Genomic DNA, 23517 nt, shown 5'->3' with positions numbered 1-23517 from the left:
CAAGCAGGAAGCATTTGCAACCAGGGTTAGAGGGTTCTGGCAAATAGAATGTATTAGCAGCGTTTGGGGGCCGAGTTCCATAGGAACTCCCCCCCCCCCACGCTTTTAAAAAGGGTCTCAACCCATTTTACTCAGCCTGTGCAGAATGACCCTTTGAATAAATGCCCTCTGCAAATGCAAAATAACTCTCTTGCAGTGGTGTAGTAGGTTAAGAGCAGGTGCATTCTAATCTGGAGGAACCGGGTTTGATTCCCCGCTCTGCCGCCTGAGCTGTGGAGGCTTATCTGGGGAATTCAGATTAGCCTGCACACTCCCACACATGCCAGCTGGGTGACCTTGGGCTAGTCACAGCTTTTCAGAGCTCTCTCAGCCCCACCTACCTCACAGGGTGTTTGTTGTGAGGGGAGAAGGGCAAGGAGAATGCAAGTCCCTTTGAGTCTTCTGTAGGAGAGAAAGGGAGGATATAAATCCAAACTCTTCTTCTTCTTCTGAAGCTCCAGTGAGGTACAGAAGAGCAGGGATTGGCTCTTTGCTTTCAGGAAGAGGCACTAGGAAATCCATTGGCAGGCACCATGTTAGGCATCGCAGCTCTTCTAGGTGTTTGCACACCCTCCGCACGTTTGCACACATGCTTGAAGCCTGGCCAACAAGATGACCTTAAAGCCCGGGACTCCCGGAGCTTGGTTTTCCCCCTGTACCCCGACGTTTAAAGAAATCAGATACAACAAGAGAAGAAAAACAACCCTATCCTTTATTACTATGCTGAGGCACTTCTGATAACTGTAAGTGGAGGACTCGGAATGGAGATGCAATAAATAAAAAGGGAGGCAGGAGAAGTGCGGAAGAACAGCCAGTGACGCCTCAGTCTCTCAGTAGTTACCTCAAGTGCAGAGGGGTGGAATCTACAAAGGGCAGGATTACAAGGGCGAGAGAGCTGGCCGTTTAGGGGACCGTGTGGCGGGCCGTGAAGGAGGATTTGGCATCCACAAGGGAGAAGAGTGGCGGGAGAGTTGGGCAGCCCAAGGGGCAACACTGGGTACAAGGGCACTGCAAAGCCTAAGGGGCAGAGAGTCTTGAGACCCCCCCACCCCAGGCGAGGGAATTGGCAAGGCCGGTCTGTGCGGCAGAAGCTGCAGCCCATCCCCTTGTCGTGTACGAGGCAGCAAGAAGTGCTCTCTGGCTCGCTGGATTTCGTGTGACGACGACAGAGGAGGATTCCTCCCCCTCAGTGGTGCAGGACACGTGACGTCTCAAGCGCAGGCCCAGAGGTGGAGTTGCTGCAGAGTCTGCTGTTCCCCGATAGACACTGACGCATCTTCAGGACTCCTGCGGTCCCTTCTTGAGGCCAAAGAAGCTGGAGGATCGCGGAGGCGGGGCAATGAGCATCGGAGCCTGGTTCTTGTGGGTTATCTTGATCTGGAAATGGGCAAGAGAAGGCGTGCCTAAAAACCTTTCCCCCGCTCTTCTGTACCATCGAGCACAGCATGGAATCCACACTGGCAATGACTGCCTAGCTTCATATTTTCTACTTCAATCCATCGAAAACTCAGCTTTGAAATCCATGGGTAGCAAGCATGCAATTTTGCACTGTCTCAGACTCGCAGCATGTTACTGTCTACCTTTACAATATATTTATGTGCCTAAACAGTTTACAATCATGGAGTAGCAGGGGCGGAGCACCCAAGGGGACATAATGGGCCACATGTCCCTGGGCGCATGCCATCCTGGTACATGGGACCCCGCGCAAAATTCGCCCCCCTCACCCCTGCTCGGCCACACCGACTCAGCTCCTGGGATGGCGCAGGGGAGGAGGGGGTGTGCCGTGTGGAGGGCGATTTTGTGACTCCCCCACACTTCCCCCATGCCAACTTGGCTAGTCCGAGCTGGCACGGGGGAGGAGAGGATGGCACCCATGGGGGAGGGGTACAAAATCGCCCCCCACACCCCTCCCCCTTCCCCCCTCAGCCAGCCCCAGCTCCGCCAGGCCCCTCCTTCAGCCGGCGGAGGCTGAAGGTGTGGTCTAGTGAGGCCATTGCAGGGTGCCCCTTGGCCTCGCCCCACCAGGCCTAGTGGCCGCAGCCGAGTGCCCCTCGAAGGCAAATGGCTTTAGAATGGCATTTGAACTGCAAGTGTCACAGATTGCCTTTGATCAATGTAAATAAATAAAGTTCATCCAGTTTTTCTCCTAACTAAGGATCTGGTTCTTTTTGGCCCTTTCCACACCACCAAAATAAAATGTTTTGAGGCAGGAAATAAAATGTTTCCTCCAGGGAGTTCTGCATGGTTTTTAGCCCCAAATGTTTATTTCCCAGCCTCAAAATATTTTATATGCAGCCTAGACTTTAACAATTCGTTTTTCTGAAAAGGTTTTCAAAACATTTTCGCTTGATATATATGTCTTTAAATCATTTCCCACACCTCTCTGCAGTCCCTGGATTTCCCTCTTTGGCACCATTTTCTGAGCTCGCTCCATCGTCTTGTCTGTTTATTTTAGTCAGGATTTTTTTTTGCGGGCGGGGGGGCGGCTTGACATATTTGTAGCAAAGACATGACCCAAGGAGAATCACAGCACGAGGCTCTGAAGCGTTGGAGCTACGAATTCATGGCAAAGTCAAAATGAAAAAGAAGAATCACAAAATGGTGGTCAGGAAGCATTTCGAGGGGCCGAGTGCAAATAAACAGAGGGGATTGAAAACGTTTTGCAAATGTTTTCAGTGGCTTGTGCAGAAGTAGCCACTATTCTGCATCTATAGGCAAAAAACCCCTTTCCCTAGCCGCTTCCCACCCCAGCAGTTAACTCTTTGCAGCCCTAACAGAATTCTAACTGAATGTGCATTCATTATCTGGGGGGTGGTGGTGGTGGGCAAGCTCTGGATAAAGCGGTTTTTTGCTGGGTATGATAAGCCTGTAGTAGCAAGGTTTTCACTCTGCAAATGCTAGAGGGGTCCCATTTCAGGTACTCACTGTGCACGGTGCTTGCATCCAAGGTTCTCCATCAATTTGCATGGGTAGGTGCTTCAAGGTCCTGCAAAGGGCAGAAACTCAGTGAAAGGGAGCTGGCATGAAATCATGAAGGCACAGATTTTGAGCAAGCGCCTGCCCCCCTATCTGATGAATGTGTTTTGTGGATTAGAGGTGACTAAACGTAGATTAGGGACGACTAAATTCTGATGCTATAGTACTGACCTGTGCTTCCTGCTATGAAAACCTATACTAATAATACTTAGTATTTACAAAGCAAGTTCAAACGTCATTACAATAATCCTTTCAACAGCCCCTGTGAGTTCGGCCTGTGTTATTATTGTCAGATGGGTGGGGTGTGGTGGGGTGTGGTTGATAGAGTGGTCTGCTGAAAGCTATAATCTATGTCCGTGGTGGCGAACCTTTGGCACTCCAGATGTTATGGACTACAATTCCCACCAGCCTCTTCCAGCATGGCCAATTGGCCATGCTGGCAGGGGCTGATGGGAATTGTAGTCCAAAACATCTGGAGTGCCAAAGTATCTTTGGTAGGTTCAGACTGTGTGTGGATCCCAGGTGGGCAGACTTTACCACCACTGATAAAAGTTCACACTGTAGATGTGCAGAAATACTTTCACAGGCCCTAGAGTTAAGCCACTGGACTGCAAACAGGTGACAAAGTTGCTTCCTGGCAGGGGCAGGGACGGGGGATGTCAAATAACCCTGGGTGTAACAGCAGGGAGAGGGCGCAGAATCGTCCCTACCCCCTCCTCCCTGAGGCGGGAAAAATAAACCAGCCCGTCTCCCGCGGTGTTTGCATGGGAGTGGGTACGGCACGTTTTTAAAAAAGAACCGCCAATTTTATCGTGTTTTGAAAGGCGCAGGGTAAGGGAAATCTCACGGGGCAGGGCCAAGTTACACCCGGAAGCCATGCAGAAGTCATGGCCAAACCGGGATGGTTCACTTCCTTATCCCAAGATATACTGGCCGTGAGGAAAACGCCTAATATGGCCACCTATGCTTTCTTCAAGATATACTGGCCGTGAGGAAAACGCCTAATATGGCCACCTATGCTTTCTTCAGGGAGTAAAAGGCTGGCCCAGAGACTTGCCTCTCCTCATTCTTCCCCTCGGACTGTGTGACATTCCAGGTGGCAACAGAAAGAGGAAGAGAAGTTGCCCTGAGCAGAAGGGCCACTCACCGCAGCGTCATTTCGGAGCACTTTGCAAGACGCTTGCCTGCACTCTTCAGCCCTGTGTAGATCTGTCCCATTTCAATCACGCCTTCCAAGCCGACCACCTCCATGCGCCGGTCACTCAGATCTGCGGAGGGGAACACAGGACAAAGTGGGTTCTTCTTCTCAGTCCTCTCAGGTGGGATGTTTCAGGAATGCCAGCAAGCCTGGCTCATTCGGGCCACTTTGCAACCTGCAAAGCTTCACCCTTTCCCTACTTGCTACTCTTGAGCTAGTCTCGCTTTTCATGAGCCAAGTAGCCCAAAGCCCCCTGTGTCAAAACAGATGCCATTTTGTTGCAGTAAGGCCTAGTAAAAATCCTTGTTCTTTCTCATGAGCTCAGTAGTTTCAGAATGCAGGAAGTCTGCTAATTGGGAGTGAATGTGCTTTTCCTCCAACAATATTGATTGTTAGAAGTATGCAGGCATCTTAATTAATTTTGACCAGCTGAAACTAGTCAACGGAGGAACTGATTGGACAAGTTTCGATTCAGGAGGGGTGCGTATAAATCTACTCTTCATCTAGAACTTTCTGATTAAAGCGGACCCTGATTGGATGATCAGTGTTCACTTGATGTAGCCAGTCTGCATAAATTAGTTTTACCCCGAGGTACTTCCAATAAAAAAATTCAAGAAATAAATAGTTCTATCAGTGTTAGCTGTTACTTGCTTGTGCTTTGCTGTTACTCTGCCTGACATGCTATTGGAACTTTGCACATGTACTGAAGACATCTAGCACTTTTTGCCTCCCAACATCTCCTTCTGGCTTGTAGACTTTAGCTTTTATTGTTTTATTCAGGTAACTGTATTTCACCTTGATTTCTGTGTTCCCTATTAAGTTTTAAATTTATGTTTTACTATGTTTATTTTATTTTACTTATATCCCACCCTTTCCCCGCAGGGCTCAGGGCTGGTCACAACCTAAAACTAACAGTCAATAAAACTTTATAAGTATGACATTCCCATAAAACAGTTAAACACAATCTAAGTTCACATTTATAAGTTTAACTGATGGAATAAATAAATAAACATTTCCACCTTTCCCTCCCCTCCGCCCCCGGAGGCCGAAAGAGATATAGTACCGTGTTTCCCCGAATATAAGACAGTGTCTTATAAGACTGTCTTATAAGACAGTGTCTTATATTAATTTTTGCTCCCAAAGATGCGCTATGTCTTATTTTCAGGGGATGTCTTATTTTTCTGTGTTCTGTTCGTCGGGCATGCTTCCAAACAAAAACTTTGCTATGTCTTACTTTCGGGGAATGCCTTATATTTCGCACTTCAGCAAAACCTGTCTTATATTCGGGGAAACAGGGTATTTAATCTGGCTGGCTAGATGTGGAATAATAAAAAAACATTAAAATCCATTTTGTGTTTGGAGTTCTAGTTCAGAGCCCATGGCTTGGCGTTGCTCCCACCCCAAGGGCTGGGTCAGATCTTTGGCAGCCTGCCATGAGTCAAACTACCTCAGCTCACCTTGCACACAGTTCTTCAGAGTTTCAGCATCAGTAATCACCTGGGGCTGGGCTGCCCCCCCTGCTATGCTTCGGGCCGCTGCCTCCCCCAAGGGTCTTTTGGTCTCGCCCCACAGATTGGAGCCACCGTGCATGCTGGGAATGTTGAGAATAGCCACTCCGGAAAGGGATCCACTGAGGTCAAGGGGCTGTCCGCAGCACTGGGTGACGAGAAATTGAGTGGTTTGGTGAAAAGTTTTTCTAGCACAGTCCCTCATCTAAAACAACACTGAGATGGAAGACCAGCAGGCGACATATAAAATGGGGGTATAAAATGGAAGCTATGGGGAGAAGGATGGTGTTGTCATAGATGGGGGGGGGGATGCTTGTTTTAACATTAAAGACACTGATGCTCAATCGTGTCTGGCATCTATACTGTGAAACTCTGATCCCAAACGTGTGGGGTGGGAGCATAAGCATAAGCATTTTATTGTCATTGTGCACGCACAACGAAATTTACAGCAGCATTCCTCGATGCACACAATTTCAGACTCATACATCATCCTCACTTTCCCCTTCCTCCACAGCCCCAAACACATCAATACGAAGCCGCGGAGTTTAGCAGAGCCACAGCTCTAGAGTAGAAGCTGTCTCTAAGCCTCTTTGTTCTAGTTTTGAGAGACCTGTATCGTCTGCCGGATGAGGGACTCCATGTTGCTTCTGGTTATTCCATGATAAGGGAAAGGCACTCTGCACATGCTCACTATTTTTTACACGGGCTGGTTGGACTTCTGGCATTCACACGGGGTTCCAGCAGCAGAAATTAAGTCACTGCAGTGAATAGGGCGGGTGAGCTGACCCCTGAAGGCAGCTCCCAGTGGTAGCTGCTCAACCCAAAGGCCACACCTGAGAAGCTCACCTCAACAGACACACACTCCTTGAGCTTTTTGCACGTGGCAAAGATGGTCTCAGACGTGGCAAACTCAAAATACCAGAGCTTGTTCTTCATCCTGTTCAGGGCAAGGAGAAAGTAACACGTGAGGAACACGTGGCGGGATCCCGCTGATGCTCGGGAACCTCAGGTAAGCACGCTCACCTGCCAGCCTAGACAGTCCACATTCCTCCCCCGAGGTACTTCCAAAAACTGGGAATGGCCCAAAGAGGCCGGGAACTGAGAAAGGCCCTTTCCAGAAAAAGAGTTTCCTGAAGGGGTCAGTGGCAGGCAGAGGAGGTCTTGTAACCCCAAAGCAGCAAAGCAACCACCAAGAGGCCTCTGGCTGGAAGCCAGCAGAAGGATGAGGGATGATTCCCCCTCCTCGCCTGCTAGTCTCACCTGCTGTTAAATTTCTCTGGATATTTCTCCCTCATGACGTGGAATCGATGTGCAATCGAGGCATCCTGGGGAGAGAAGATGGTGAGAGGTGAAGGGGCGACCCCTGAAAGAGGGGAGGAAAATGAGCACAGCGTAAAGAAGAAGGTTGCAGGGCACGGGCGTGTTTGTTTTCCACATCTCGGCCAGCATCGCTGCAGAGTCCTTCAGCAAAGCGACCTAAACGTCCCTCTCTTTCTTTTGCCTCTTGGCTCCCCTCTCAGCTCTTTGCTCCACTGGTTGCTTTTCTGGTTTTAAGTATCCCAAACCCTGCCAGCATCTCCTTCTCCCTCCACACCTAGGTAGGGTGATTTCTCTTCCGGCTGCCACCAACTTCCGTGACACCACTACGCTTCATACACTCCACTACTCCAGTTTCCCACATTACACAAACACTACAGCCAGCATAGTGTAGTGCAGTGATGGTGAACCTTTTTGAGACCGAGTGCCCAAATTGCAACCCAAAACCCACTTATTTATTGCAAAGTGCCAACACCGCAACTTAACCTGAATACTGAGGTTTTTGTTTAGAAAAAACGGTTGGCTCCTAGGCGCACGTTACTTGGGAGTAAGCTTGGTGAAGCAACCATGCAATGCTTTGAATGGGTGGCTCACGACCCTAGGAGGGTTTACTCAGAAGCAAGCCCCGTTGCCAGCAACCGAGCTTACTCCCAGATAAAGGATCATGCCCAGGCTAGTCTAGATGTGTGTGTGGGGTGGTGGTGGTGATTTTCCGCTTCCCCCCAAATGATGAACTCTGTGCACGTGTGCCCACAGAATGGGCTCTGAGTGCCACCTCTGGCACCCGTGCCAGAGGTTCGCCACCGCTGGTGTAGTGGTTCAGAGCAGCAGACTCTAGTCTGGAGAACCAGGTTTGATTCCCCATTCCTCCACATCAATAGCTGACTCTGATCTGATGGACTGGATTTGTTTCACCACTCCTCCACCTGAAGCTTGCTGGGTGACCTTGGGCTAGTCGCAGTTCTCTCCAAACTCTCTCAGCCGCACCTACCTCACATGTCTGTTGTGAGGAAGGAAAAGGAGTTTTTCAGCAGCCAGAGGCATATCTAGGTAAAATGGAGCCTGGGGCAAAAATCTGAGTTTTCTGCCCCCCATCCCCTCCAACAGACTCCATTTTCCCTAGATACGGGGTGGGGGTGAGAGAGAGATTAAGCTGTCTGCCGATCTCACGAAGGAACGTCCAAGTCTAGTGCTAGGTAGGCTGGAAGGAGTCCAGATCTACTGCTGGGCAGGCAGGCAGGGACCAAGTCTACCTCTGGGTATGCTGAAAGGGGCTGAGTTGGCATGCCGGCATGGGCTCCGGCTTCGGAGGGTCGGTGGCTCATAGGGCCCAGCTGCCGGCCCGTGAGTGCCCCCGCCCCACCTTGCAACCCCCAAGATATGCACGCGGGGATTTTCAGGTTGCTGCTGCCGCCGCTGGCTTGATTGGTACCGTGCATGACCAGAAGGCCTGCACCCGGGGACATGTGATCCCACATGTCCCTCTGGCAGGTATGCCCCTTACAGGAGAGAAAGGCTGGGTATAAATCCAAACTTCCTTCTTCTAGAAACAGAACCTGTTCTCCAAAAATTCAAACCAGAAGGCATTTGCCCCTTCAGTACTTACAACACCAATAGAGAAATAGTTGTTGATGATCTCATAGGGAACAGGATCGCCCTTTTCCTGGGGGTTATCAGGCATCACCTGCACTGACCAGCGATCCATCTGCAGGATGCTGCTGGCCTCAATATCTTTCAGTATCTTCACCAGATTTTCACCGTCATAACCTGGGAAGGAATGGATGCGTTGAACAGGAACAAGGGAGGGTGTGGTTTCCTTATTGGCAGAGGGCAAGGATGTCGGTAAGGGTTTTTTTTCCCGGGTTCAAACACCCGCATTACATATCTGAAGCTCCGCCCCCTGTTTGTGTTTTTTTTGTATTTTTTTGTATTTTTTTTCAGTTTTTGGCCTGTAAGGGGTGCAGTTTGTAGGCGAGCAGCACCAAAATTTCAGAGATTTTGTGGGAGACCCTCCTGATGATATCACCCAGGTTTGGTGAGGTTTGGTTCAGGGGGTCCACAGTTATGGACTCCCAAAAGGGATTCCCCCATCCCCCATCGTTTCCAATGGGAGCTAATAGAAGATGAGGGCTACACATTTGAGGATCCACAACTTTGGACCCCCTGAACCAAACTTCACCAAACCTGGGTGGTATCATCAGGAAAGTCTCCTAAAGATACACTGAAAGTTTGGTGGTGCTAGCTTAACAATTGCACCCTGACAGCAGGCACCCCCCAATTTCCCCCAGATTCTCCTTTTAAATCCACCCCTTCAGCATGGATTTAAAGGGAGAATCTGAGGTCCCCAGTTTAAACATTGAAAGTGATGCTGTTTCAGGGAGGGAATAATCCACCCCAAAACAGCATCACTTTCAATGTTGCTTTAACTGGAGACCTCAAATTCTCCCTTTAAGGTGGATTTAAAAAGAGAATCTGGGCTCCCAAGTTCAAACACCATTGAAAGTGATGCTGTTTGGGGGTGGATTCCAGCATCACAGCGGCTGCCCATGGGGGGGGGGGGGGACTCAGATTTTGCACCAGGCTCCGTTTTCCCTAGCTACGCCTCTGCCCAGAGGGGAGGGCAGAAGGGACTGCCGGCTGCCAGCTGGGAGCCCAGCTGGGGGCAGGGCGGGGCAGGCGGGGCAGTCTGCTGTCCCTGGCCTCGGAGAGCTGCTTTTATAAGCATTGAGGCCAGGGTGGGGCTTGGGGAGGCATGGGGTGGGGGCGTGCCCCCCTGAACCCACCCCATTAAAAATCTATACCTACGTCACTGGCAGAGGGCAAACAGATGTATGAAACTGGAATAGAATTGGAGTGTTGGGGGGGCAACTATCATGTGTTACCTGGGGCTCTATTTCCCCGCCTGGACCAGTCAAACTTAACCTAAGTATAGGTCAAGAGGAGGAAGATGGAACAGCCAACCAAGAACAAGTTCATGTAGTCTGTTCCTCTTAAACTTCTCCAGGAGTTGCGCATCTTGAGAAAAACCAAGAGTGGAGAAGGAATATCAGACAGCCTTCTCTATTGCATGTTGCAGTTATCTTGATCAACCAACCAGTGTGCTAATCAATCTGCAAGAACAGCCGGAGTGGTGTAGTGGTTAAGAGCAGGTGGACTGCAACCTGAAGAACTAGGTTTGATTCCCCACTCCTCCACATGAGTGGCAGACTCTAATCTAGTGAACTGGATTTGTTTCACTGATCATGTGTTCCCAACATGGTGACAGTGGGCACCACAGCAGCAGCCAACAGCTTTACTGGTGCCCACCAAGTGTCTTCAGAAAGTGGGTGGGACCAGGTAGGGCTTTTGCACAGCAAGGCTTCTGATTGGCCACTGGAAGTTTGATTGACTGTACAGATTTTTAAAAACATTGCTTTCACAGCCACCGCCAAGACAGCACATGAATCTGCACTGTGGGACTGAAAGTATGCCGTAGCAGCCATTTTGTGGCAGGCTCCACCTCCTGTAAGAAGAAGAAGAGTTGGATTTATATCCCCCCTTTCTCTCCTGTAGGAGACTCAAAGGGGCTTACAGTCTCCTTGCCCTTCCCCCCTCACAACAAACATCCTGTGAAGTAGGTGGGGCTGAGAGGGCTCCGAGAAGCTGTGACTAGCCCAAGGTCACCCAGCTGGTGTGTGTTGGAGTGTACAGGCTAATCTGAATTCCCCAGATAAACCTCCGCAGCTGGGAATCAAACCCAGTTCCTCCAGATTAGAGTACACCTGATCTTAACCACTATGCCACTGCTGCTCCTTCATCTCCTGCTCCTGTGGCAGATGTCTCACGACAGCCACTTTGTGGCAAAAGGTGGGGGGAAATATTTTAGAAGCATTTGAGGTGTTTCGTGCAGAAAGGGCCACAGATAGATCTGTGGTGGGATTCCAATAATTTAACAACTGCTTGTTTATAAGCACCATTTTAACAACAACCGAAGCGGTGCGAACCTGCTGAATCCCACCACTGAATACACCATGCTGTTATACTGCGATTTGCTTACCGCCTCCCCAGCGAAGACAGCGGGCCAGATCGTTGCCAGTTCCCAGAGGCAGCACAGCCACTGGCGGTCGACTGGGAAGATTCGCTTTATCTGGAGAAAAAAGTAAAACCATGCCAAATCTCAAAAGCCGGGCAAGTGAACGGACGGAGCGGCCACAGCGGTGAGGCTAGCCGAGAGCTGGCTGCCCGAAAGCTGGCCCTTTTGAGCGACCTTTTGAGTTTCTGAACTGACTCTTCTGTCGACACAGTGGAAACTTTAGCGTTTGATGTCTCTTGAGAAACCTACCAATGGCATCCAGGATCCATCCCACGGTGCCATCTCCACCACAAACCAGGATACGGAAATCTGGCACATCTCGGAAAAAATTCAGCCTGGGTGGGAAAAGAAGGTTGGCCAACTGGTGCTGCAGACAACACCTCTCTCCTGAATTGCAATGCCCACCCCCCAGCTATAGTAGAAGAAGAAGAAGAAGAAGAAGAAGAAGAAGAAGAAGAAGAAGAAGAAGAAGAAGAAGAAGAAGAAGAAGAAGAAGAAGAAGAAGAAGAAGAAGAAGAAGAAGAAGAAGAAGAAGAAGAGAAGAGTTTGGATTTATATCCCCCCTTTCTCTCCTGCAGGAGACTCAAAGGGGCTGACAATCTCCTTGCCCTTCCCCCCTCGCAACAAACACCCTGTGAGGTAGGTGGGGCTGAGAGAGCTCCGAAAAACTGTGACTTGCCCAAGGTCACCCAGCTGGCGTGGGTGGGAGTGCACAGGCTAATCTGAATTCCCCAGATGAGCCTCCATAGCTCAGGTAGCAGAGCAGAGAATCAAACCCAGTTCCTCCAGATTAGAATGCACCTGCTCTGAACCAACTACGCCACTGCTGCTCCTTTAAAATCTCAAGATCTCAAAATCTATAGATCTCAAGTTCCCACAAACGGGCCAGTGCTCATCCACCTCCCATCTGTACACTCCTTTAGCTGGTGAAACAGGCTTGGAAACACAGGCAAGAGTACGACTGGGAAAACAGGCTAATACGCCCCCAGTTCCTAGTACTCACCCTGGTCCAGGGCCCCCCTTCAGTAAGTTGTAGACCTGCCGTGGGTTAAGGAGATATTGGAATTTCCGCAACACCCTGCCGGGGGAGAGAGGACAGAGGCAACAAATCAGAAGCTGCCACTGTGAAGTTCTCAGCAGACATTTTATCTCTCTCTCTCTCTCTCTCTCTCTCTCTCTCTCTATCTATCTATCTATCTATCTATCTATCTATCTATCTATCTATCTATCTATCTATCTATCTATCTATCTATCTATCTATCTATCTATCTATCTATCTATCTATCTATCTATCTATCAGTTAGATTTTTATACCACCCCATTGCCACTTTCATTCACTTTCGGACAGGATTACAGATAACTAAATCCCATAGATTTGTGGTGGTTCCCAGATTTCTTTCGCTTGTGTACCCCATGACAACCCATTTCCCTAAAAATGGACACCCCCCTATTAGTGAATCCATTACATCATTTTTTTCGTATACCCCCAAATGCTCTGGCGTGTACCCCTGGAGGGTACGCACACCCCAGGTTGGGAACCCACTGCCAAAGATTAAGGATGGCTATCAAAAAGCCTACAGGGAGCCTGCCCTATTCTTGTGCTACCCTGCACAATTTTATCAGATTCCTGCCAGCCATGATTTAATCCAAGCATGGGAAATATTTGTTCACCACTTTAAGAAAAAAAATCATGTTGTAAGAGACTGAAACAGTCCATACTTGGATTTCATAGATTTGAGCCTCAATGCATGAACTTCCTAACTGTGATGTCTTTATTGCTAGAAGGTACCACCTTGTAAAAGGATGTGTTTGTGCTGCAAAAGACCCTGAATCTCTGGAATGCTGTTGCAGGAGCAACACGGTGCAGAGAATACGGTACTTGCCCCCCTAATTGTCACCAACTCCAGAAGACAGTACTAAAGGCCATACTTGGGAACCTGCTACAAACAATGTATCGCTTTACAGGGCACAAACACAGCTTCACAACCTGGGGCTTTAAAAGATCTCCATCAAGGCCACTTTTGTATGATAAAGCCCAGATAGATTTAATTCTGAAGGCAGGGAAACCTGTTTCCGGGAGGTGTCTCCAAAGACCTTATCACAGAATGGCCCTACAACTCGACATCCAAAAGGAAAGCCAATGTTGGCAGTTGGACACAGGTGTCTAAAAAGAGGGGTTTTCCTCGCCCCCTCCCCTCTCTGCATCAGACGTCATTCCCCTCTCACCTCTCTCCCTGTTTCCCACCACTCTTGGGGTTGACAAAGACAAGCAAGGGGTGAGTGTCAGGCACTGGGATGATCTGTGGAAAGAGCGATGGGAACAAGACAAGGTTTGGAACAGCAGGTAGGCCAAGGGCCAAATTTGGTTGTCTAGGACTGTGACAAGCAAACTGCAGAAGAGTTCAGAAGGATAAACTGGGGTTAACACACATGCTTATAGGCTTAGCAGGGTAGGGCAAAATTTGGAACACTCCCAGACACCCAATTATAGTTCTTCTCTTTCCTGTGGGACTTGTTTTGGACACTCTTTGCATCTGAGGGCTCTTCTGCACATGCAGAATAATGCACCTTCAATCCACTTTCAATGCACTGTGCAGCTGAATTTTACTGTGCAGAATAGCAAGATCCACTTGGAAACAGTCATGAAAGTGGATTGAAAGTGAATGATTCTGCATATGCGGAAGGGGCCCTATGATCGACCAGTGTTATCTAGCACAATTTCTCTCCCCATCCATTAATCTCCACCAAATCATGGAGATTTTAATTTTCCATGGCCCCAGGAATCTCTTCTCATATTTTTGCACACCCCCCCTACACAAAATTATCATTCAAACTATAATGGTCAAAACTAGCTGAAGAAGGTTGTCATGGTGAACAGCAGCACCGAAGGATTTTGTGAGTTTTGCTTCACAAGGCCTGAGTGCCTTTTATGAATTCCTAGAAAAGGCCTGCATTGGCCAAGGAAGAACAGAAAAGAGAGTGGGAAGGGAAAGGTCAAACCCAGAGGCCGGGGGGTGCGCGTCGTACCGGGCTCCCGCCTGGGGGGAGGGGGGGGGAGCAAAATTTTCAGGTTTGTTTTTTGTATTTTTTTGTGTTTTTCAGTTTTTGGCCTGCAGGGGGTGCAGTTTTCAGGCTAGCAGCACCAAAATTTCAGGGAGTTTTTGGGGGGGACTCTCCTGATGATACCACCCAAGTTAGGTGAGGTTTGGTTCATGGGGTCCAAAGTTATGGACTCCCAGAGGGAGTGCCCCACCGCCATTGTTTCCAATGGGAGCTAATAGGAGATGGGGGCTACACTTTTGAGAGTCCATAACTTTGGACCCCCTGAACTAAACTTCACCAAACCTGGCTGGTATCATCAAGATAGTCTTCTAAAGATACCCTGACATTTTTATGCTGCTATCCCAAAAACTGCCCCCTGAAGGCCCAAAACTGAAAAAACACTAAAAATACAAAAAACACAACCAAACATGGAGGGGGGGGGGGGCAGCAAAATTCAGATTTTGCACCGGGCTCCATTTTCTCTAGCTACGCCTCTGGTCATACCAAGAAGGCAAAATTTAACAGGATATGCAATTGTGCAATACTTTGGCCACTCAACATTTTTTTTCAATCCAAAAGAAGCTCCGGGAAGCTGAATTTGAATAGGTGGATGGGGAAGCATAGGGCTGATTAAACCTTTTCCTCTAGCTGTTGACCTCCTTAAAAATCTCCCCCATCCCCCCCCCCACACAGAGGTCATATATCTTTGATTCAAGGTGTAAATGTAGCATGTAGGAGTGACATTTTTGAGTGAAGGAACAGTGGGAAAAATTAAAAAATGCCTCGACTTCCCATTCCCCCACTCCACTCACAAACCTCCTTATGATGAATTAGGCTGGGAGGGAGGGGGGTTTATATATAACTGCATGTGAACATCTAGTCCCCATCACAGTAAGCGAGACAAGCTACAGCTTCAGACAGAAGGCTGTCAGCTTCAGACTGGTAGCATTTTCATATGTATGGCCCTTTCCGCACTGCGGAAAGGGCGCCCCTGCACCGGCAGGAATTCTCCCGGTGGAGGGGTGGGGGCCGTTCGCACGGGAGCGTGTGAGCGGCCCCCGCAGAGGCCGGTGCGGGAGAGGCGGCTCCGCACGGGAACGCCGCTTCTCTTCCCCGTCGCTCACTCACCTAAATTAAGCCTTCGTCGCCCTGCTGGACTCCTACGACCCGCCCACGCTGCCCTCCGACCTCCAGGGGTCAGAGGACAGCGAGGGAGGGTCTCAGCAGTCCAGTAGAGCGACGAAGGCGACGAGGTGAGTGGGAGAGGGACGGGGAAAACAGCGTGTTCCCGGCGGTGCCGTTCGCACCGCACTGGCGGGAACACGCTATTTTTCCAAAAACCTCCCTCCAGGAGGGAGGTTTTTGGAGGCAGCCTGACGCCGCCCTGGGGGTGGTGGAGGGGAGCCATGTCGGCGCTGCTGCATTTTAGCAGCGCCGCCTGTGCAAACGGCTCCCTGGGGACGGCGTTTTTGCCGTCCCCAGGGCGCCGTATATGGCCCGTGCAGAAAGGGCCCAAGACTCAAGTGGGTTTGTTGCTAAAATTGAATATGAAACCCATGTTGATGAGAATGGATATTCCACTTCTGGCATTAACAACTTTCACATGTGGTTTACCTTGCATAAAACAGGCTTGAACCTGCTTCGTAGCCTCATGGCTGAAAACAGTCCAACGTTTAGGGAAGTTTAACTATTGGCTAACCTTTTCAGCATGGACAGTCAGTTGGGTGACTATACTCTCTTTCACATAAAGATTATAGCAGATTGTATATTCCTCCACCACAGAGCAAAGCATGCCGGACCCTCTTTGTTGCAGAATGCTCTGCCTGGGTCCTGGTGCCTACCTAGCCCTGATCAACCCAACCTTTTGAAAGTCTGAAAGTAAAAATACATTTTGGCACAAATGCTCTTTATCAAATTACCAAGTTTGATAATGCACAAAATAATGGTTTTGACAAAGGCAGTGTGTGAAAACGAATGATAACTCTCATATTTGTTCGCGGTTATATTCTAATGTGGAAGCATACAAGTTTCTCAACCACTGCGCCTCAACAGACCAAACTATCATCTTTATGTGGAGCAGACTATTCTATTCTATGTCTCACTGCAGATAGCACAGGTCCTCTAAGCTACTGAGGGTTAATAAGGGGTGGGGAAACTTGGTATCACCCCTCCACATGATCCCCAGCTCACTCGTAATGCCTGTCCCTCTGGGGTGGTGAAGGGTTGAGGCGGCTCTTCTGAAGGGGTCCCGCAGACTCCATTCTTCTGACTGTTCTGCCTCTCCTGGAATAGAAAGGGACAAGCTCAGACCAGATCAGACCACAAACACTCCCTAGCCAAGTCAGCGATGCTCCTGAGGAAACTGCAATTGGTCTTGATGGCAGGGCGCAGTTTAGATGCAAAGTCTGCACATTCCTCTGCCCTCTTCTTCGGTTTAATTATGTGTGGAATAACCAAAACTTTTTTTTTTTAAAAAAAAATATTCTAAACATAGTTCCAAAACTGCTTTGGACATCACAGATGAAGAAGAAATAGGATACACATCATGGGTACTTGCCACAGACTGGCATTGAAACACATCTTTTGCAGCAATACCAACTGCATTTTGGGAGGCCTGCTCCACTTTTTCCAGGTTTCAGATTGAAGCGTTCTCAGAATATACTAAATCAAGTGCTTATCTGAGGGACCGTCTCTCCCTATATCGCCCTTCTAGGCCCCTCCGCTCATCAGAGGCAGACCTACTGGTGATCCCTGGCCCCAAGGCGATCCGGCTGGCCTCTACAAGGGCCAGGGCCTTTACGGCTCTGGCCCCTACCTGGTGGAACAGGCTTCCAGGTGAGATCATTTTCCGCAGGGCCTGTAAAACGGACCTGTTCCGCCAGGCGTTTGGCCAGCCGGGGTGATGTCAACTCCGCCATAAGAACATCTGGCCTCCCGTGGGTATATAAAAGGGGGAGGGAGGGGTTGAAGCCATCTGTAGTCTTGCTATTTTATGTATTGTTTTATGTAAATTATATATTATGATGTTTTAAATTGTTTTATTATTGAGGGACATCGCCCTGAGCCTTTGGGGAGGGCGGTATATAAATATAATAAATAAATAAATAAATAAATAAATAAATAAATAAATAAATAAATAAATAAATAAGGGCCAGATTACATGTTGCACCTGCCAAACTATCACCCTGAGGACTTGCAGCCAGAGGCGTACTGACCTAGGGACACTGGAAGACCCATGTCCCCGAGCGCACACCTTTCAGTCACGTGTGGAGCGCCGGAGGGCCCCGCAAGTGACCAAAGACATGTGCCTGCAGCCGGCACCCCACCCCACTCCTGGCAGGCCGGCTTCTGTGGAAGCTGGCCTCCAGGGATGCATGGGGGAGCTCTTCTCCACTCCTCCCCATGCCCCAAGCCCTGCCCCTGGCCTCTGTGCTTTTAAAAGCATCTAGCTGGAGGCCGGCAACTGCTCTCCCCAGGCTCTGGGGAGAGCAGCAGCCGGGATACAGGAAGCCCGGTGGGGGCAGGGCTGGGAGAGGAGCCATGCCCCCTGAGCCCCGCCCTTGAGTGCGGGGGGGGGGGGGGGCGCCCGGAGACCTAGTTGTCTTCGGGCTCCAGTTTCCCTCCGTACATCTCTGCTTGCAGCCATGCAATAGCTGCAAATTCCCCACGGGAACCCAATTGAGCAATGCCACAGGACCCAATTCCGGTTGGGAGAACTGCATGGCTTTACCATGGCCCTGACCCAAATCAGGCCCCTGGAGCATTTCTTAATGACGTTTCCATGGGGAATTCATCACGGTGATCACCTGTCAGACATAATGCTTGCGTATGAAACCACGCGGCTGAAAACATCCCAGTGTGTTGATCAAATGCAGGGGCGAAGTGGGCGTTTGGACTGATTGACCAGTCTTAGTATTTTTTACATTTTTTTTAGCATTAGTATTGATTTATCCATTTATCAATATGGTTATTTAATTTTTTTAAAAAATCTGAAGATCTAAAGATATGCAGGAGCGGGAAGGTCTCGAGTAATAGAAATGATACGGCAGAAGTGGGAAGTGGGTGAGGGGGAAGAAGAAGAAGAGTAGTTTTGGATTTATACACCCCCTTTCTCTCCTGTAAGGAGACTCAAAGGGGCTTACAGTCTCCTTTCCCTCCCCCCCCCCCACAACAAACACCCTGTGAGGTGGGTGGGGCTGAGAGAGCTCCAAAGAACTGTGACTACTAGGCCAAGGTTACTCAGCTGGTGTGTGTTGGAGTGCACAAGCTAATCTGGTTCACCAGATAAGCCTCCACAGCTCAAGTGGCAGAGTGGGAAATCAAACTCAGTTCTACAGATTAGAGTGCACCTGCTCTTAACCACGACACCACGGTGGCTCACATGCAAAGCAGCACGAGGGAGTGGCAGGGGGTAGGGGTAAGATCAGGTGGGCTAGCTGCGGGCGGAGGGAAGAGGTCTGAGGCAAAGCTGTGGCCACTGGCAAATCTGTCCTGCTCTGGCAAGGGCAGCAAAATTAAAATTGTGCTATAAGTGGGTTTGCTTGATTTGGAGAGATTGAAAAGTGAAAGCAGGGCTAGAGGAAATAAGTCCGTACAAGAAACCTTGCTGCGGCAGACATTCACCTCCATCATGCAGCAAACACCTTGTGCATGATCGGCCAATGTATCGTCTGGGTTGAAGAGACCACCGCAGGATGTAAACACTGAACATATATATTATGAGGAAAGACAATTGACAATATTGCCTCCAAACCTCTCAAAAGCCATAGCCTGCGCACACATTTTCAGATAGGTACACACATTCCTGCTGCGAGTGTCTACCCTGTGCAAGTGAGTATGTTTGTTTGTATTTCTGTCTGTGTCTCTTGAGTGTTCTCCCTATATCCCAGTAAGTCCCTTGCTCTCACCAGAACAACAGGGTAGATTGCTGAAGGTGGCAGAATATGGTCCCTGAGGATCCCGCAGTCACACTCTGAAGACATGAGATTCAGGCACTCGTCATGGATCTGTGGAGAATAACAAAGGACAGAGAAGAAATTTACCTCAGAGATTCAGTATCATCTGCCTTTCCTCCTTACCCCCCAAGACAAGAACAGAGACTCTACCCAAATATTCCAGTACAATCCTTTTCCTCCCACAAAACAACAATTCTGGAGCACTGTTTATTATTTTGGCTCTTTAAATCAAGATAAAAATGGATATCAAGTGAGTCATAACACGAACATTGCCCATAAACCAAATTTTCGCAGTAAGGGGAAGAAATGGCATTTTCTTACACTGTGGAAATTTTTGCACATAAAGCAAGGACTGATCATGGTCAGTGTTATATTGTTCCAAATCCAGGTATTATTTTATATAACTACAAATGTTGCTTGTTGCCTCATTGTGTTCCTTGCCTCCACGACTCATGCAGTGTTTAATTGGTGAATATTCCTAGAGTTTTTTCTAACGCTGCTTGTCTCTGTGTTGTAAAGATTACCCACGGTACTTATCTGCCAACCTTCCAGCATATCCACATACCTGATAAATGTATTTTGAAGAAAGGGTCACATTTTGTGAACCCTGACAATCCCAGACACGTTTTGTGACCACCTTAAAGCTACAGTACATTAGTGCATGCTGACATGATGGCCAACATTCATTTGTTTCTGTCTGAACAGTGGGGAAAAAACTTCTCTGTTTTAGGCTGTTCATGAAACTCATCTAGGGTTGCCACTATTCCCCTATGGGTGTCAATGTTCATCAGATACAAAACATATAGAAGCCAGCCCTTTCTCCCTTCTCACTGCTGTCCTTACATATCCTTATTTACTCTTTTCTTGGGGACAGAGCTAGGTAGGCACTAGGACCCAAGCAGAACATTCTAGAACAAAGAAGGTCCAGTATGTGGTGGATTAATACGCAATTCTTCTTTTATCTTTTGGTGGGAAATAGTATAGATCCCTTCAGGCCCACAGCGAGTCCCGGCAAAAAAGCTGGCCCGAAGAGTGAGCGGAACGGCTGCGGTGTGGGTGGGGAAAGGGGGGAAAAGAGCGGGAAAATCCAAAGGAAGTTGACAAGAAGTCTCTTTTTCACTGGTTTTGGAAACCGTGAGAAAGGTCTGATGTGAGAGCGTGGTAAGTTCTGAAGTGTGGGGAATGTGCACATAACCGAAAATCCAACCAAAAAGTGAGGGAAATATACGTGTAACAGAAAATCCAACCTGAAGCGATTGCATACTCAGTGAAAAGGACAGCACAAGTGTGTAAATGGCCAATGACAGCAAAACCTGTCATCTGTTCCTAACAATGTGAGGCCTCACTGATATCCCAGAGTTGTAGTACATCCCTGAAGGGTGCCTGTAATACACAAGCCCCACTCTGTGTAGACCTCCATCTGTCACAGTGATGATGAAGAAGAGTTGGATTTATATCCCCCGTTTCTCTCCTGCAAGGAGACTCAAAGGGGCTTACAAACTCCTGGCTACCAATCTTGATCCTCCTTGATCTCAGATTGCAAATGCCTTAGCAGACCAGGTGCTCGGGAGAAGCAGCAGCAGAAGGCCATTGCTTTCACATCCTGCATGTGAGCTCCCAAAGGCATCTGGTGGGCCACTGCGAGTAGCAGAGTGCTGGACTAGATGGACTCTGGTCTGATCCAGCAGGCTCTTTCTTATGTTCTTATGTTCCTTTCCCTCCCCCCCTCACAACAAACACCCTGTAAGGTAGGTGAGGCTGAGAGAGCTCCGAAGTACTGTGGCTAGCCCAAGGTCACCCAGCTGGCATGTGTGGGAGTGCACAGGCTAATCTGAATTCCCCAGATAAGCCTCCACAGTTCAAGCGGCAGAGCGGGGAATCAAACCCAGTTCCTCCACATTAGAGTGCACCTGCTCTTAACCACTATGCAACTGCTGCTCTCATGTGTGCACCTTATGTGCACCTTACCAGCAGGGGATGGACTCTTAGCAAACTGTCCAACTCTAGAGTTCCCTTCCTTTGAAGGCTTACCAAAATCCTCACCCAAACATATCCCAGAGATGATGTGTGTGTTGGAATTTTCAGCCTTGTTTGTATGCAGCAGCAGCACAAGCAGCAGGGGATTCTGGGAAGCTGCATGAACATTCTAAAGATGACAGTTAAAAAACGTTGGTAGTTCTGTTGTTCCCTGACTGACTGAGAGAAAAGAGGTTTCTCTGTGTACTGCTAACCAATGCTATGTAAAAGTGCCTTTGACTAAGATACTGTATAAGTTTACTATCACAACCAAAACTATAACGAACAATGAGCTGTGAATGTAACGATATATATGTGACACTTTGTTGATATGTATAAACTGTTTATTTTTCTCTCTCAGTTGAAGTAAAGTTCTCTTCATGTTCATGAACTTCTGAGGTAAAACAGCTGGTCTTTTGAGAGATAACTATTCTAACGTGCCACACAATCCAAATTTCTGCTCGTTACTCTGCTTGACAGCATTATGTATTGTAAATATACCTGTTGCCCTTCAATGTGAAGGGTTTTCTACAAAGTAGTCACTTCTGTGTTGGAAACTGTGTGAATTGTACCTTATATACTTGCGTATAAGTCTACTTTCTCAGCACATTTTTTGTGCAGAAAAAAGTCCCCCTCAACTTATATGCGAGTGAACGGGTGGTGAGCAGGTGGGGGGAACGGGTGGCGAGCGAAAAAAGGCTGGGAGCTGAGGGTGTCTTTCTGCACCTGCTCCCTGCTATGTGGACACAAAGGCAGCTCCCAGGTAAGCCTTGGGCTGTTGCTTCGCTGCACTACAGGTGGCCAGTAGCTTCATTCACAGTGAATATTCAGTGAATAGGTGTGAATATTAAATATTAAATTTATATGTTACAGAATTTTTGTTCAGGCCAGGAAGCTCCATGAATGCTAGGTAGCCAAACTCATTGGGAAATCCGCACCATTGGAGCCCATGGTGGCAGGAATCCCCCACACACACAGGGTGCCCTGGGGTGCAGTCACTGCCAGCACCTTTCTCGGCCCCCACCCAGTGTTTTTGGAAAGCAGGTGGGACTTCTGTCCAGTTGAGCTTGCAGACCTGCAAAAAAGACTTGCTTTGGGGCAGCGGCTGCCATCACCACGTGTTGAAGGAGAACCTGTAGGGACTTTTTTAAAGGGGGATCTTGTTGAGCATCTTCCCTCTGAAACTCTGAAGAGATACTGTAAGATACTTTACCACATGTGGAACAGCCACAAGAAGTAAGAACTCACCTTCTGATGGCACCAGGCACAGGTCATGCCTGTCAGGCTTTGAAAACTCTTGATCTTCTTTTGGCATCGGTCACATTTATTGCCATCACAACCACCTCTGACCCAGACATGGGCTTGGGCCTGCAACAAAGGAACAACAAGTGGCCACAGATGAGGGGTCGGAACCCACATTTTCACCCCTGATTTCTAGGACAAATAAAGGTCCAAGGAGCTAGAAAGAGGGAGCGGTCAGCCCTGGCAACTGCTTACATGGGAGATCACCAGAGTCACTATGCAGAGGAAGGCAGAGGCAAATTACCGCTGTTAGCCTCTTGCCTTGAAAATTCTATGATGTCACCATAAGTTGACTACAACTTTTTGGCACTTTCTGGCCACTAAGGTCCGAGAGGTTGCAATTAGCCAGGCACCCTCTATCTACTGAAATAATGCTTTTTGAAATAGAAGATGCTTTTTGAAATAGAAGAAATACTAAAAGAGGGCCAAAAAAATCTGGAGGTCACTAATCAGTAGAGGTGTGAAGAAAAGAAATACAATTGTCCTTTCCACATGGCTGGGATTAGGGGTGCGGCACCCCCCACAATCTGGAAAATTGCCTAATTTTTTTTTGACAAGGTGGCTGCCTTTGGGTGGAAGCGAATGGCGGGTCTGCAGGTTTTTCTAGCAGCCTGTGTGAGGTGGTAGCTATTTGGCTTCTCTGGCTCTGCTCCAGAGGCAGTGAATGGTGGCATGGGTGACGGTGACTGTCAACAGTGTTGGATGTGGGGGACTTTCATTGGCAGCCCCCCTCGTGGCACTGGGGTTCACTTTAGGGGGTGCTAATGTTGGGGGGGGGGGTAGTGTCTGTCGCCAACCTGCAATAAGCCAAAACTGCAATGTGGAAAGTCACGATGTGGAAGGGACAACTGTAATACCTAGAAATGTAGGGCGATGACCACTAAAAACACATAGCCTAGGAATGAAAGGAAGAAATAACAAAGGGCGGGGGGAGGAGGTAAAGCAGTTCCTAAAAGGGAGAAGGGACAGTCTATAGAGGGGACCGGAAGATGAGGCAGGCTCTTCTCTGGCTTTGAAAGAAGTCCCCACAGGATCGGTGAAGAGGGGGGGGGGGGATGGAAAAAGCAAAGACAGACGGAGCCTGCAATAAAC

At 48.7% G+C, this 23517-nt stretch overlaps 1 protein-coding gene across 4 annotated transcripts in view; it reads right to left on the bottom strand.

The window, feature by feature from the left end:
• Positions 1–731: 731 nt before the first annotated feature.
• Positions 732–23517, bottom strand: part of DGKA (diacylglycerol kinase alpha) — a 112518-nt gene continuing 89732 nt past the window's right edge. For all 4 annotated transcript variants that reach the window (XM_048489932.1, XM_048489931.1, XM_048489934.1 and 1 more), the window contains 14 exons: positions 22372–22491; positions 19060–19158; positions 16343–16435; positions 13337–13410; positions 12114–12188; positions 11360–11445; positions 11075–11164; positions 8645–8805; positions 6982–7046; positions 6568–6658; positions 5671–5869; positions 4163–4283; positions 2965–3025; positions 732–1416 (listed from right to left, as the gene is read on the bottom strand). In XM_048489932.1, coding sequence (XP_048345889.1) covers positions 1318–1416; positions 2965–3025; positions 4163–4283; positions 5671–5869; positions 6568–6658; positions 6982–7046; positions 8645–8805; positions 11075–11164; positions 11360–11445; positions 12114–12188; positions 13337–13410; positions 16343–16435; positions 19060–19158; positions 22372–22491 — 1434 coding nt within the window. In that variant the 3' untranslated portion in view covers positions 732–1317. The remainder of the gene's footprint in view (positions 1417–2964; positions 3026–4162; positions 4284–5670; positions 5870–6567; positions 6659–6981; positions 7047–8644; positions 8806–11074; positions 11165–11359; positions 11446–12113; positions 12189–13336; positions 13411–16342; positions 16436–19059; positions 19159–22371; positions 22492–23517) is intronic.

This window comes from Sphaerodactylus townsendi, linkage group LG03 (assembly GCF_021028975.2).
Source record: "Sphaerodactylus townsendi isolate TG3544 linkage group LG03, MPM_Stown_v2.3, whole genome shotgun sequence".
NCBI lineage: Eukaryota > Metazoa > Chordata > Lepidosauria > Squamata > Sphaerodactylidae > Sphaerodactylus > Sphaerodactylus townsendi.
The sequence above is the reverse complement of the archived record's forward strand: the minus strand, read 5'-3'. Positions and strand labels throughout refer to the sequence as shown.